This window comes from Chelmon rostratus, chromosome 12, assembly GCF_017976325.1.
Source record: "Chelmon rostratus isolate fCheRos1 chromosome 12, fCheRos1.pri, whole genome shotgun sequence".
NCBI classification, from domain to species: Eukaryota; Metazoa; Chordata; class Actinopteri; order Chaetodontiformes; family Chaetodontidae; genus Chelmon; species Chelmon rostratus.
In genome coordinates, this window is record NC_055669.1 from 25,197,717 (window position 1) to 25,213,582 (window position 15,866).

Genomic DNA, 15,866 nt, shown 5'->3' on the forward strand with positions numbered 1-15,866 from the left:
TCCGGATTATTCAACAATCCACTAATCTTTTACTCTAGAAATATCAGCCTAAGGTGATGTCGTCAAATTGCTTTCTTTGTCTTTTGATAATGAAATGAGGTGTAGCCCTTTTTTCACCACAGGAGCTCTCAGCTGTGTTTTTGCCACTATCATTTTTTAAAAACTGTGTTTGGCTAATTTGCAAATACAGGAAAACACACGGGCTCCTAGTTCCTACTTTATTTCCTGTGGCTCCACAGTCTCAGGAACTCTTTGGTCTAAAAGGGCCATTGAATAATTAGCGACATTAGCACATTATTAAACTAATAATCAGCACCATGGCAAACTTTGCTCTTCCTCTGCTGAAAGGTCAGAGTTCAGCGACAGCAGATCTGCAGCTGAAAGGGGGAAATGAGTTGCTCAAGGACAGCAGGGTAGACACTTTAAGTCTACACCTGAAGTCCAAGGTCTCACTTCACCTCCTGCTGAGCTGCCAACTAAAATCGTAAATTTAAATCAGAGATTTGGTCCACGGTCACCACTGCAGTCATGGGGGAAATAAAAATAAACAGGTTTCCCGTCTGGGTCTGGGTGTGGAACTGCAGGTCTGAGACGTTGTTTGATTTCCCACAGTCACAGTTGCCTCTTTGCCCTGTGTACAGTCGGCTGAGAGCAGTGAAACCAGTTTAAGATGGAGTGCAGGCGGCCGTGGCTCACGTCCAGAGTGTCTGCCTCCTTGAGAAGGTGTTATTTCAGCAGCGGCGTAAAAAGGCCTCAGCAGGCCAGCAGCCAAACCAGGCTGGCTCGCTCTATATCTTTACTTTCCATTTTTTTCACTGCACATTAAAAGGATGTGAGAAATAAGATACCAACTCCCTGCGTGCGTCCCTACATACACATTTACACTATGTGGCCAAAAGTATGTGGACACCCCTGCTTTTCATGGTGTTTGTTAAACTCCTAAAGACAAATATTAATGTTACAACAAACAATATTTTATACAATAGTCAGACTTTGTGTTTGCTCCTCTCTTGTTTCAACACGTCACAGCCCCTGAGCACAGAGCAGGCACACAGAAATGCCTTTAATGGTTCAATGTTTACATGTGGGCCACATACCGGTTATCACATGAACACATTTCCATACACACACTTTTGGCCATATAACATATCTTTTTTTTTCTATTTTTGGTTTTTAGTCACTTGTAGATATAAAAGAAGATCTATCAGTTATATGCCTCTGAAATTCCTCAAACTCTGATTGGTCACTTGTCAAGGTGACCTGAAGAAACGTCTGAACATAAAAAAGCAGCAGACTGAGCGAGAATTCAGCTGGACGTACAAGACAGTTGTCCCGCGAGGACAACAAGGAGCAGGAGCGTCTGCGGTGCACAAAACGACAAATCTGCAAGCTGTTTAAATTCCTTTCAGTTCGTCCTGGCTCCTCCACAGGTGTCAGGTTTCAGCTTTAAACAAGCCAGGGAGCCGCGGAGGGAGGGCTGAGAAACGCTCTGACACAGCAGTGTTACTGGTACAGTCGAAATCATCGTTAAAATGAAGCAATATAAACTGGCAGAGCCTTTATTTGTTGTGGTGAGCCTATTAACGTCTATGATTGGGCTGTTACTTTTTATGGTTTCAGGGAGAAATGCAGACATCTGAGGCCTGAGTTTGAAAGAATAAGAAGTTTAGAAAGTTGCAGGGCCGCTTCGAAATGTAGAAAACCAGGCTGACGGGTGCAGCGATCACATTCTTACTGGCTTATTTTGGAAGTATAACTGTCCCTGTGATTTTATTACAAATATGAAGTAGAAGCTCTCAGCGGAGTTCAAACCTCTGAACAGCTCGCCGCCAACACTGAGCTCAGCCTGCCAAAGCTGCAGCCACCATAACGGCTCATGTTTGCTGACCATTTGTCTTCCAGAGTTCATTGTCTTACAAAATAGCACATAAATGCAACACGGCTCTACCAACTTGGACGTCTATAAATTAGGATATTCCCACCAGCATCTGAACACAGGAATTTCCGACTTATCGACACAATGCACGGGGTTGAATTGACAAAATCTGAACTCTGTCTTAGTACAAAGTGAAGTTTGATCTCAGCCTTAAAGTAGAGGTTTACAACCTGGTGGTTGGACACCTCACAGGATTAATCTGGAGAAGTTGTGAGATGCTCAGTTCTTCTCATCTTTGCTTTTTCTTTTTAACTACGGGATAATTTTACCTACACAGGCCCCTAAAAACAGTCAAACAAAATCTAAAAAAGAATAATCACATGGTCATATCTTTAAATTTGTTGTTTTGTTCAACCAACAGTTTAAAACACAAAGATATTGAATTTGCAATGATATTAAACAGGGAAAAGCAGAAATCCTCACATGTGAGAAGCTGGAACATGCCCACAGTGGGAAGGTGTGATTTTAGACTTGTGGTGACTGGCTTTTAAAATATGAAGCACATTAGGCATCAGTTATTAAAAACATATGCTTCACACTCATGTCCTGCTACTTACACACTGTATGATTTGCTACACACATCGACAATTTGTGTAATCTTTCTATCATTAGTCCTGACTGATCCTTAGAGCCTGGCTGATCTCAGGCCTGTTCCACTTGTTATCTGTGTGTCTGATGAACGTTGGTGCTGCTGAATAAATTTGCCTTCACTGACACAGTGATCATTGCACACCCACACCTGAAGCAAGTCTGCTCAGTGATTGGTGGACAGGTGAAGCCTACCTTGCACCACGCCCACCAGTTCAAATAAAAACAAACCCTGTAACCGTCTGATGGGCTCAACCGACTGACTCCACTGTGTCAACACACACACACACACACACACACACACACACACACACACACACACACACACACACACACACACACACACACAGCAGCTCTAACTGCCTCAGTGCACAAACTGATCCACTGCTGCCTGCTCATTGGATATAATAAAACCGGATACTGGCCAATCAGTGGCGCCCACCGACCGGCCTTGAGGGTGTCAGTCTGTTAAACCTGAATGAAACCTGCCTCATCCTGCCTGCAACAGCTGCTGGTCTTCGTTCAGTGGAGAATTTTACTGTTTCAAAATGTCATTTAAGAGGTTTTTCCACTCTGTGAAAAGTCTTCATTTTCATGGGATCCAATTATGGAGAATAAATGTGGTAACACACAAAAGTACTGAATAGGTTTGGGGTTTTGAAACCAGTGTGCCAGTATTCAACATAATTTTCTTCTCAGGGTGAAAGTGGCTTTGAAACTGCAGATTGATGATATTTCTTTAGCATTATGGTCAATTTAATGCAAGGTGGCCCAACTTTCAGCAGCTTAAATCCTAATACTCTGCTTAGTTGTGCTGGTCCTAAACACCTTGAAAAGGTCCAGAGTGTTTCTATGTTTGACAAGCTTCTCTGCACAGGATATAAAGTGATTCTGATTGTCGTTGGACAGAAGAGAAAATGACCCAGTGATGAAAATCTGCAGTACGAAAGTGTAGTCAGAGTCTATTTTTAGTCCCTAGACTGACTCTGGTGCAGACTGTTTTGGCTGCAGCTCAGTAATTAGAAACCTTCTGCTGACGGATGTGTCATTGTCAACACATCCATGTCTCTATAGTTTGGGACAATGTGCTTTGCTGCATCTCTTCAGCGCAATGTTCAATTTAAGTGAGGCTGTTAGGAAAAAGTCTCCGACCTCCATTCATGAAACACTCAATCTGAACTCGCATGAAAAAATGCACCGAGAAGAACAAAATGAGACAGTTGCTTTCAGTTAAGTGAGGGGATATTAATAACAAGGTTCCTCTTCTCTAAACTCCTCCCAAAACAATGTGAACCACAGACGACAGACATCGAGTGCTGAAAATAACACATTCTTTCAGACCATTGTAGGAAACACAGAGTGTGTTTACATACAGGAGGACATTGTATAATCAGTCCAGTCAGCAACTGAAGTCTCCTTATTCCACAGAAGAACCAGTAATTAAACAGTGAACTATGGTTATTCCGGCTGTGCTCCATAAATGACTGATCAGCAGCAACGACAATCCTCACATCTATCTAAACGTCAAAAAAACACGATTACATATAAAAATTTTGGGCTATGTGATTAAAAACACATTTTTCCAAGATACAAAACTACTGGACCAAATTTGTGTATTAAACACAAAAAATGAAGCAAAAACTACAAATTCTGAACTGTGAAATCTGCACTAAACCTAAGATTTACTGATTAAACACAAATATTGTAGTTTTAACTGACTCTTCATGACGAGACCAGCAAAGACATGAAGAAAATTAACTCAAATATGTGGGATTAAACCTGACATTTTGAGATTATGCTCAGAATTTTCAACACATCCTCACACCTGAACGACCAAATGGGTCAATTACCAGTGACTCCCGAAACGACAGACGACCACTGGGGGGTATCATACAGACATACCGGACCTTCATCGTAGCAGAACATCATCATCACGTGGTTAATGTTGCTAAACGGCTGCAGTTTGCTTTGGTTTATACACCAAAACTACTTGGCTAGGTTTATGGGAAAGATCATGGTTTGAGTTAAAAACGTTACTGTTACGTAACTAAATTATGGAAGTTAAGATAAAGCTGCACAGACTTCTGGCTTTCGCGCACACTATAAACAGCGACCTCCAGGGTCAAAGTCCTGTTTGTTTGACCCATCCAACCACCTCAACCCATTTGACTTCCTCCTTTATCCGATCATAATTACTACAGCCTCTAGAGGTCGCTACCCAACAATAAACGTAAATATAAGCCGTAATAACCTACCTGCACAGACAATCTATACAGCCGTTTTTCTGGTGAGGACAAGATGGAATTTAAAGTACATTTTGTTTTTTGTAAAACACTTAAATTTGAGGATTGAACTGCAGATTAAACCCAAAACTTCTGCCAACCAGCTTTATACACAAAGCACTTACAGACATCAGAATGTACCCATGATGCTCTGTGGGACTGTTTGCACGGATAACAAGGAGCAATGAGATAAAGAGTAAATTTACGAAGGGAGTGAATCCTTCAGTTAAGGAAGTTTCTCACAATAAGACAACAGTTGCTGGTTCGAAGCCCTTTATCAACAGTGTCTTTGTCCAGGCTCAGTCACTGTGGGTCCCTCATCTAAACTGTCCTCAGTATAAATATGAGACACTCCACTTTTTTTTCCCAGTTCACATTCCTCTCAAACTGTTGGCCTCCGTCTATGGTGGCTGGAAGCCGGTTTACTTCCTTGTCAAATGCCCTTTTCCTTAAAGACTGAGCTCTTTGTTTCAGCTGCGATTAGCTGGCAGATATAAAGGCAGGCAGGCCGATATTTGAGACTATTGTGCACGCCTGCCTGCTTCAGGCTCTCAGAAATATTCCGTCTCTCTCTGAGACTTCCAGAGAGAGCTCAACAGCCAGATGTACCGTGTACTCGTCATGAGACCGGCACGAAGCTCACTCTGTGTGCTTTACTCAGCCTGAATGCTCTCACAAGCGCCTTTGACCTCGGCGAGTCTGCCGACCTTTGACCTCTCATACCGCTGAAATCCACTGGATTTTGAAAATGCACGAGCACCAATGAGAAAGCAGGCAATCTTTTAACCAGGAAGCAGAACTTTTTATGGCGGTTGAGCTGTTTTGCCAATACGTCACTACCTGAAGAGAAACTGGTTTTAAATTGCTTTCAGCGTTTTGTGTGTGTGTGTGTGTGTGTGTTTTATCCAGAGCCAATCTGTCTGTGAAATGACAGCAGCTGTGATGAAAACCAAAAAAAAAAAGAAAAAGAAAAATCAGGAATGACTCAGGTGTCGGTGCCGTTACCTGGTCAACGTCACCACAGAGAGGTGTGGATACTGATGTCGTAAACCGACCGCAATGAATGCTTATTAGCCGTGAGTCACAGCTCGTGGAAGGTTTACAAAACTAGAATCTTTTTGATCATCAAGATTAAGCACCTCACAGACTATACTGTGGTTTAGCATCATGACTGTTGTGGAGGAAAAACCCACCTGAAAAGATTATCTACACATCTGCTGATTGGTCTACAGAACTCAGGAACCTGTTAGACTGACATAAACTTTTCAAACTAATGAATGAAATTTGCATCAAGCTGTAGTAAGTTAGGTTACATGATGAGAGGAACTTTCCAGGGGCATAAAAGCTATGATCAACAGCCAAAGATCATAGCTTGGCTTTTTTTACATCTCCTATAGAAAGTACAACTTTAAAATCACTGGGGCAGCAGCTGATGATTATTTTCTTGTTTAATTGACTGTTTGTTCTAGAGAACATCAGAAATCACCAATCGCCATTTCCTACAGCCCCAGCTAATGTCTTCAAATGTCTTGTTTTGTCTGACCGACAGTCCAAAACCTTTTGCCTTAAAATGATGAAACAGCTGAAGATAAACTTGAAATAGTTTAGTAACAGCTTTATAAAGAGCAAGCAACATGACATATACAAACATTTGTGAAGAGCTGAGCCTCAAAACTGACATCTGCTTCACCACAGCTACTCCATGATCAAAGTAAACTGGGTTAAATGGACCCTCAGTGGGGATTTTTACAGAACAGCAGCACTGTGGGGGTTTCAGCACCAGCTGAAACTGCAGCATCCAAGAGTCAACATCAGCCTCACAACTTAGCGGACAGTGTTTGCAAACAAAGGATCACAGAAATTTAGACCTTACACAGTCCTTTATCATACAATGATCAATGATCCATCTGCTGTTGACTGGCCAATCCAAAGCTCCCAGTGGGACACAGGTTCAGACTTCTATTAATAGACTTACAGGACTTTTTTTTCTCTGAGGAAACGAGAAAAGAGGTGCGGAAATACCACAGATCCACTGGGACCTGGTCCAACCCCAAGTCCAACCCCCCTGTCTGACCAGCACAATCCCTGTGATATTCTTATGGTAGGGCTCGCAATGTGTGCATGTGTCATTCTGCCATGAGATCAGGGCTCATGTAAAGTACTTTATGACACCATTCGTGCCCATAAAATTCTTAATATTTCAATAGAAAGTCATAGTAGTGATTTATGTTGGCCTCATAGTGCTTTATCACACTTTACTTGCATACAATAGTGTCTTACAACAACTTTTTGACACTCAGTAGTAAGTTTCTGCTGACTTTATTGAGCTTAATGGTATCTGGATCCTTATAATATAACATTAGGATTCCTATAGGAACTTAGACTGTTGCAAGGCTGCTTCAGAAATGATTAATAAACAGAATTTGTGTAACAAGTTTATTATCGCAGTTTTAAGGAGTGAAAGTGTTACTGATGCTGCAAAGCAACCAAGTGCATGATGTGTTTAAGCGCCTGAAGCCCAGTGTTTCCAACATGTTGCATGAGTGAAGCAGTAAAAGACTTGAGCAGTGCTCTCTTACCTCCGTGAAGAAATTATCCATTGCCCTCGTTACTTTAATCCCCGAGGATCTGCTGTATGGAACCCGCGCGTCCGGTCAATCCCACTCATGTGTTGTTGGTGTGATTCCAAGCAAAACCAAAAAAAAAAAGGAAGCAGATCCGACAGCTTCAGTCCATGATCTTCCTCCTGAGCGTCTGCAGGATGGAGGACAATCAGTCGGTCAGTCAGTCAGTCAGTGTGGAGCTACAGCAGTAAATTTTCTCTTTGTTTCATGAGTTACTCCTCAAGCAAAGTCCTTTAAAAAACTTTCTGCTCTTCTCCTGGAGCCCAGGCTCCTCCGTGCGCTCCTGAGCGCCTCCGCTGCGGCTCCGTGCGTCACCTTTGTCCCCTCCGTCTGGCTCGGTGGTTGGTTGTTTGGTCAACAAACGTGCAGCTGAAGCGAACAAGCGAGAAGCCGGTGAAACTTTGGAGACGTTCACTCAGCCAGTCACTCAAACCGGCGGACGATAATCCTGAAGCTCCACCTCCGCACCCAGCACCACCCTCCTCCTCCTCCTCCTCCCCGTCCTGCAGCCCCGCTGTCTCTCTGACTCCTCCTGCTGTCAATATGTGGAGCCCGGAGCTGAATGAATCAAACACAAGGTGGAAGAATGAAGTGTCACCGCACTATTAGACTCAGAATAAACGCACAGACAGTCTAAGACCTGGGACAGTTATTAGTGCAGGACAAAGTCACTGCACAGCGACATCATGACAATATTTCAAGCACCTGAAAGCTGGAGGACAAATCAGGCAAACAACTGGTCCCGAACTGTGTGCAGTAGAAACGGGACCAGCACTGGAACCAGGTCTCTGTTTTGGTGCCACGCAGCCGAACTGGAAAACTGTCCAGGAGCACCTGTCGGGGTTCATCCATCTGGAACTACACTGCTGGGTGAGGGCTGGGAGAGGGGCTGCTGACAGACCGGTGACCAGGCCCGGTGGAGGAAAGGGCAAAGTAGATGAGGGCGGGACGTCATGTTAGCAGCTGAACTTGTCTGTTGCGGTTGTTAGCTGGATGGTAATGACACCCCCTTCTCATTTCTGGACTCTGGTAGCGTGTTGTAGTTGTGTATTCTTTACGGTGTAGCTTCACCCGCTGAGCCACCGTCTTCATCGGCGGAGTTGTTCTTGTGCGTAAACTGCTGTTTTATGTCCAACTCAACCGACGAAAACCAGCGCTAACGCTTAACTTAAGCTAGCCGGCTCTTGCGCGGGAAGCGACATACTTTCGGACTTTCTCGATGTACCAATTACTAATGTTACAAGATAGACAGAGCACATATAAGTCCCAAAACAGTAAAATAATAATAATAATCAATCACTATAAATATATATATACATATAAACAAAGATGTTCTGGAACAAGATTATCCATTACAAGCTACGCCAGTGGTATCCACTTCCGGTCTCCTGAGTGGGCGTGGTCACCTCTTCCCGCCCATCCCCATTGGCCAGTTTTACCGCTAGGTCATTACTGACGGTCTGTTGCCTGTTCCTGTCAAAACAAAACAAACTCCATTCAGTATAGAATTGATGCTCGCGCTTTGCTTTGCTGCTGTTTCTTCTGCGAGCTTAACGTGCTTGTTCCAGATCTCAGAAAGTGTGTTGCTGATTTGTCTGTCTGAAAAATGACATTTTAGTGTCAGAATGTTTGGAAGGCATGCGGCCTGTGTATCTGCTGATGAAGATCAAGTGACATGACAGAAAGCTCCAGAACAGCTGTTAAATGTACCTTGTGGTGAAGCTCAGGAAAAAGGTGGCAGGTGGACCATTTTGTTTCTCAGAAAAATGAATTTAATGAAGAGAATGTGAAATTTAACAAAGCATATTTTATGTTTTATTCCCGTACAGACCACCATTTTTTCATTTACAATCTCTAATAGCCGAATGAAAAGAACCTGCCTCAGAGACATACTGAAATAAAAAGCCAAACAATCACTATTGCTGCTGTTTTATAGCAAACACTTTTAAACCAAATTAAAACTCAAAGACAGAACAAGAATATCTGTATTAAATGTAAATCACATTTCAATCACAGAAAACATTTAAAACTGGCATGTGTCAGTTGTGTGAGATAATTAGCATCATTTAGATGTAAAATTACAAATTAAATGAAACAAAGAACAGATAAGAATGTTCTTAAAATAAGAGTCACAGATATTTGTACAAATAGGATAATTATGCAAAGGATAAAGTCGACTGTGTGGCCTTTTTCACCAAAAAGCTTCATATCTGTGAGAAATTATTTCTGCTGAAGAATTCACGTGAATTTTATCCTGCTGACATAAATACTTGATAAAATAAGAAAATAAAATACTGAGGACCTTCTGACCGGCACCAAGTTGTTAAAATGGATAATTTGTCACACGAGCTGCTGAATTAAATATTTACATCTTTTCAAAATTCTTGTGTTTGTAATAATTGTCCAGTAGTGTCTGCACCAACAAGTTCGCTGGAAGCCCAAAAATGCTGAGGGAGATTTATATCAAACAGAAACATTTACACAATAGTGATGATGAATCAGTCCCAGAATGACCCCTGACCCTGCTGGTAGCCATGCATCCATCCTGTCATTTGGGATTTAGTGCCCCCTGCTGATGACTGGCAGGAGAGCTGCAAACCTGACTCCTGCCCCTGACCCATAGCCCACTATGATTACAAATAACCATAATTATAATTACAGCACACAATCCATACAAATGCATGAAGAAAAAGCTAAAGCAGAAAGATGAGAGGGAGGTGTAGAGTTAAGTTTTACTCACAATCAAAGGCTTCTGCAGTGGTTCAGATGATAGTCATGGTTTCACTGTGAAGCCTTTATATTCAAACGCTCTGGGCTTTTTTTTTTTAACTTGTGCAACAGCAAAACCACAGTGTTGCATGTGGGTTTGCAATCCTGTGACCATCAGCAGCTCTTTGCAGAGTGGGAACACAATCCGAGCCAGCCAGTTCAACAAAATGTGTAAGGAGGAGGAGAAGGTTGTTTGACATCACCTCAGAAAGGCGAGCAGCACAAGGTGAAGCAGCTTTACAGTGGTGCTCACATTCAGCCAATTCAGGAAGACCATCAAGGCGGCCAAACATATTGGGCGAGTTGTGGCTGAATGTTGGTGCAATTGGCTGCCTTCTGGCAGCAGAATTCATATTCGGCTGCCAGATTTGGGAGGTTTTGAAGGAGCTGACTTGCACAATGGTTTGGGCTAAGAGTTTGTGTAGATCCAGCTGACATTACTTGAACTACTTTGGACCAGTTCTGATCCTGTTTTGCATGTTATATATCTCAGATCAGGTAACAAGCACGCCAACATTAGGCCAAAGCAAGAATTTTTGCTTATGTATGATTTGTTGTTTGTACTTTCTTTTGAAATAATCATAATCAATCAACTTTCCAAAAAGCAGCATGTTAGATGTTGAGTAACTGAAAAAGTGATGTAAACGTCTCTAAGGTTCTCCAAGGCAGTCAGACTGGATTATTAAACAGTCCTACTGGACATAGGCCTGGGGGCCCAGTGTGTTAGGCAAGAGAGAGAGAGGAACTGAAATGCAGTAATACAGTCATTGAAATGATGGTGAAACATTCCTTAAATGCAGCCTTTCGCAGCAGTTTTAACCTCTGTGCTTCACCGTGACCTTCAAGTCTTCAAATCCACACAGGGAGATGAAACAAATACAAAAACTGCAGCGCTGGCAGCAGTTCCAGTCTTTTTCAGACCAAAGGAAACCACATGTGGGCGGGATGAGTTAATACACAGCAGTGATGGTGCCTGAGGTCACTGGCCTGGCTGTTTGGTCCTCACCTCTTGTTGATGTTTCTTCACAGCTGTGCTCTCTGGATTTACTTAATCTTCCCAGTTATTTGTCTCCAAGGTGTTCTCCACCCGTTATCACGCTCCATAGATCACCTGTCTGGACAGTGTCACCTGAGTGACCACTGACCTCTAATTCCAGACCGCTGTAGCGATGGTGTGTAAAGCCCTGAGGATTCCTCAGTCAGGGTCAGACTGGATTCAGTGAGAGGAATGAACTCAGCCCACCTTTAAAAACGCACAATAACATGGATGCAGCTCCACCTCTGGTCTCCACCTTTTGTGTGAAGGACTCTTGGGAGCTGACATGTTGGTGTTGAGTCTGAGTGAAAGGCTGATCCATCTGTTGAGTGTCGAGGAGCTGCTGAACCACTTAGCTGTTAGATAACCTCTGCATGTTCGAGCCTGCTGACCACAAATCACATACGCTTCACATCACATGACGCTGGATATTTTCTCTACTCTTCCAGATACCATCTATTGACTTTTCACATCAATTTGCACTTCACATCACCAACAATACTGTAACACTGACACAAATAATGTGTATTCACTATGATGGATCACAGAACTTTTGCTTTTTGAAATGAGACCCAAATGAGAATGTAATGTGAACCAACGGACAGAAAGTCCAAAAATCTGATTAACATGCAGCGGTCAGCAAACATCTCCATGATTTACAGTTAATGAGCTAAACGAGCAGTTATGTGTCTCAAAGTTTAAATCTGTGAATTTCTTCAGTAGATTGATTAAAGGATACAGCAGATTAGGCTAAATGGGTTAACTCAGGTTCGTATTGACTCAATGTCACAACAAAGCAAACTCCATCTGCTGATGTGGTGAAGATCATGAGATGTGGTTGAAACTTTGAGCCTAGAAGCTTTTTGTATGGGAAGAACCTCCACACTGAATCAGCTCAGGTTTAGGAAAGATCTGGAGTGTTAGGTTCAGTAAGTCATAGGTTACCTGAGGCCAGGTAAGGGGTAGTTCAGTGTAGTTTAGTCTTTGTTCATCCACTCATTTTTATCCAAGACTCCTCAGTTATTTTATTTCTGACATCATCTTTCCTTGGTGGTCCTCTACTCCGTCGTCTTCTGTTCCTCTCTGTCCACAGCCGTCTCAGACTGTCCCTCTGAGTCTTCTGACACGTTATTCTCTCAGGTAGTTTGATGTTATGCTTTTTGTTCCCTCCATTGCCTTCTCAGTCCTTACAGGATCTCTCATGAATGCCTGTCATATATTGGTTAAAACCGCTGCTGTATATGTAGAAACTGAACAGACGTTACGTGACTGAACATCAGCACAAAGCAACAACGTCTGATATCTGAAATACAGGCTGAGATCAAGCAGCAGGACAATAGATGGACCACTGCTCCCGGGTTTCCTTGGACTGATCGTCTCATCATCATGAGTACCGGAGGACTACAGGAGCCAGTTGTCTCTTGCTGTTTGACTCTTTGCCAGCGTCTCCAAACTTCCAAATGGCCCAAAACAGGATGAGGAAGACAAACATTTCCTTCTACCAAAAGATGTGAGATAATGGACCAGGGGCTTTTTTCTCTGCTACGCCTCCTGTTAAGTGTGTCAGTGGTGAAGCCAAAACAGACTTCCTCCAACCAGCTTCATGCTGAGAGGAAGACAGAGAGAGTGGAGGGCTGACAATGACACATTAGAAACACCTGGAGGAGAAGGAGAGGATGGAGAGCCAGGTAATGTAAATGTAACCTGTTGTGTCACTTTAACTGCAAATTGCAGCAAAATCAGCAGATTTTCAGGACAGGAAGAACATGACGTCTCATCAGTGTAAACTCTGAACAAACCGTCCATCCCTTACATATGAACGAAGACTCTACAGTGACGATCATATGATAATGACATTTATAAATTTCGTCGTCATCACACACATTGAATATTTAAAAGATGGACCGAAGTGCCACACACGTGCTTGTGTGGTGCTGCAACCGACATCAAGCCAAAGCCTGTAATAGACCCACCGGTCCACCGTGTCAGTGTCACGTTTGTCCTCATCTGGACTTGAAAAGAACACATTCTCATTCTATGATCAAGTCAGCAAAGGGTAGCATCCTGTTAGACTTTCAAAATAAAGCATGCGGAGAAACACGCCAGGTGATGGTTGCAGGCGGGTTCCGTTTAGATCATTGTGCTCCATGGCAGATGGCAAATGGACTGTATTTATATAGCGCTTTTCTAGTCTTCCAACCACTCAAAGCGCTTTACAACACAAGCCTGCACTCACCCATTCACACATGGTAGCTAGGCTACCTGCTCAGTTGCAGCCCGATCATGTAACACATTCGCGTATTGTTGTGGTGGTGATATCAGCAGGAGAAATCTGACTCTGAAGCATAAATCAAATCAGACGTTGCAGGTGTTAAGATTTCGTTTCGAGCACTAAACCCCGGCTTTAATGTTCTGATCCCATCACTTTTGTAATGTTGTCATGATGCAATCATTAATGAGACGAACAGTGACAAACTGGGGATTTGCTGCCGGAAACACAGCTTTCAGGCTTCAATTTCCAAATCACATGAGCTGTCCAGCTAATGCAAAATCTGTGTATCTGTAAAACACTGTACATTTACTGCTTCAAAAACTGCACCAACTTCAGTAAATACCCCTACAAGCCCATCATTAATCATTTGGAGACCCTGTCAGTGGTTCCTGGTACACCTTCAAGGACTCCAACCCCCCCAAAGACTCCTGAAAGTCTCCTCAACGACTGATAGAGGTAGAGCGAGTAGAGGGAAAGAGAGAGGGAGGTAGATAATTACTTTCAGTCAAGCCTGTCTTCAACTCCCTGTGATTACCGAAGGCTAAATGTTAATCTCGACCACTTACCGACATATGATGACGCAACAAGCTCTTTCAGTCTGGGCAGGGCATGACAAGCCCACTTATTACTGTTAACCCCCCATAAAGAGTCTGAGAAATACCACTAACACTTGGAAATAGTGAAAATACAAACAGTGAAACAGTGGCGAGTTAAAGATGTGAGAAACCACATATTATTCATACCTGATGGTATGAGCTCTCATACTGAACCATGCTGAACATTCGTCACCACACGGTAAACATTTAGGTTTAGCCAAAAAAAAAGAAAAACTGGTTTAGGTTTAGGATAGGATAGGATGGTTTGGGTTCAAATAAATATGTTACTCTTACATAATGTAATGTAACTTAAGCATGTTATGTAAGTTAAAATAAGTGTTTGTTTAACCCATTCATCCACCACACCTTCCACCGCATGCTGCTCTTTACACTACGTCACCAGACTTCCTCCTTTGCTCCAATCATACAATTACCACGGCCACTAGAGGTCGCTGCCTAACAGCAAGCATAAATATGGCTCGTATACAGCGTTTTTCTGGCGAGGATGAGCTGGAATTTCAGTTTGTGTTCGCAGTTATAAAACTAAAATATTTGTTACTGGCATAACAATGAAGAAAAAAGTATTTCAATGATTACAATATACCTCCCTCGCAAAACTTTAATCTCACTGTTAGCTAGTTAGCATAGCTTACAGTAGCCTTTCAGTTCAAGGCAGCCATATTAGCTTGGAGCTAACTATGTCAGCTAGGCAGTGCACCACTTTAAAAATGCGTTTGGCCATGAATGAATTCATATTTAGATTTTCTATGTAAATATTTTGATCTTTTTGTCACCCAATGAAGTTTAACTCCACCTTTGAAATCTTTTCAGGCTGAAACATTTTAAAACATTATAATGAAGAATTATTTGGTACACAAACAGTAACAGTTCATGCAGTAGATGCCTCAGTTCAGGGCGATCTGTGCAGTATAATTAATGTTTAAATGATGGTGATGAGTGAGGTTTGTCTGCCATGACTCGTCCTCGCCACATCACCCGAACCAAACGCTTCAAAGCTGCTTTTGAACTTGACTCTGATGTTTGAATCAGTTCCTTCTTTTAACCTCAGGCCATATGTTCACGTCAGTGCATCTCTGTATTCGCTGCATGGCAATGACAGACTCTTCAATTCAAAGCGATCATCAAAAGTATAGAAGTGCGTTTAACCGTTGATTCAGCTGCAAATGAAATGCAAGCACGGGAAGGGAAACGCTGTCAAGTTGTATCATCACATTCTATTACAGGCTGTTTATGGTGTGTTTACCAAATGCACTGATTAATATAAAGACAAAAATCCCATAAAAAGACGAATGAATACAAATGAATGGTTTGTGCAGGGTAGTAACGGCCACGGTGGGTGCAGCAGAAGCAGATGCATCCTGAGTTTTAATTCCTTGTGTGGGTCAAGGCCCCCAAACACTGCATACTACAGTTCCCATAAAGCAACTCGATAGCATCATATTACAGTGTCTCCAGGGGGTTTCAGTGATGACACCATTACGACATCATGAGGGTTATTTGCCACAAGACACTTTTCACAATATGACAGTGGTATTATTGGTGGAGTGCACCTTTAATGAGAATAAATCCCCTCCATTGTCTTCCTGAAGTGCAAATCTCAGCGCATGAAACCAAAACTCTGATAATGCTGTCTGTTAGTGAGTTTTTCTGTTGATCCTTTAAGATAAACATTTAGAGGCTTGTGCAGGCTTATGTGTGGGCCTGCTTAGTGCTGTCAGGTTTAGCTCTGGATGTTAGCAAAC

General features: G+C 42.6%; 1 protein-coding gene across 2 annotated transcripts in view; it reads right to left on the bottom strand.

The window, feature by feature from the left end:
• myo10 (myosin X) overlaps positions 1-7,818 on the bottom strand; it is a 120,340-nt gene extending 112,522 nt beyond the window's left edge. For both annotated transcript variants that reach the window (XM_041948486.1, XM_041948485.1), the window contains exon 1: positions 7,386-7,818. In XM_041948486.1, coding sequence (XP_041804420.1) covers positions 7,386-7,406 — 21 coding nt within the window. In that variant the 5' untranslated portion in view covers positions 7,407-7,818. The remainder of the gene's footprint in view (positions 1-7,385) is intronic.
• Positions 7,819-15,866: the final 8,048 nt, after the last annotated feature.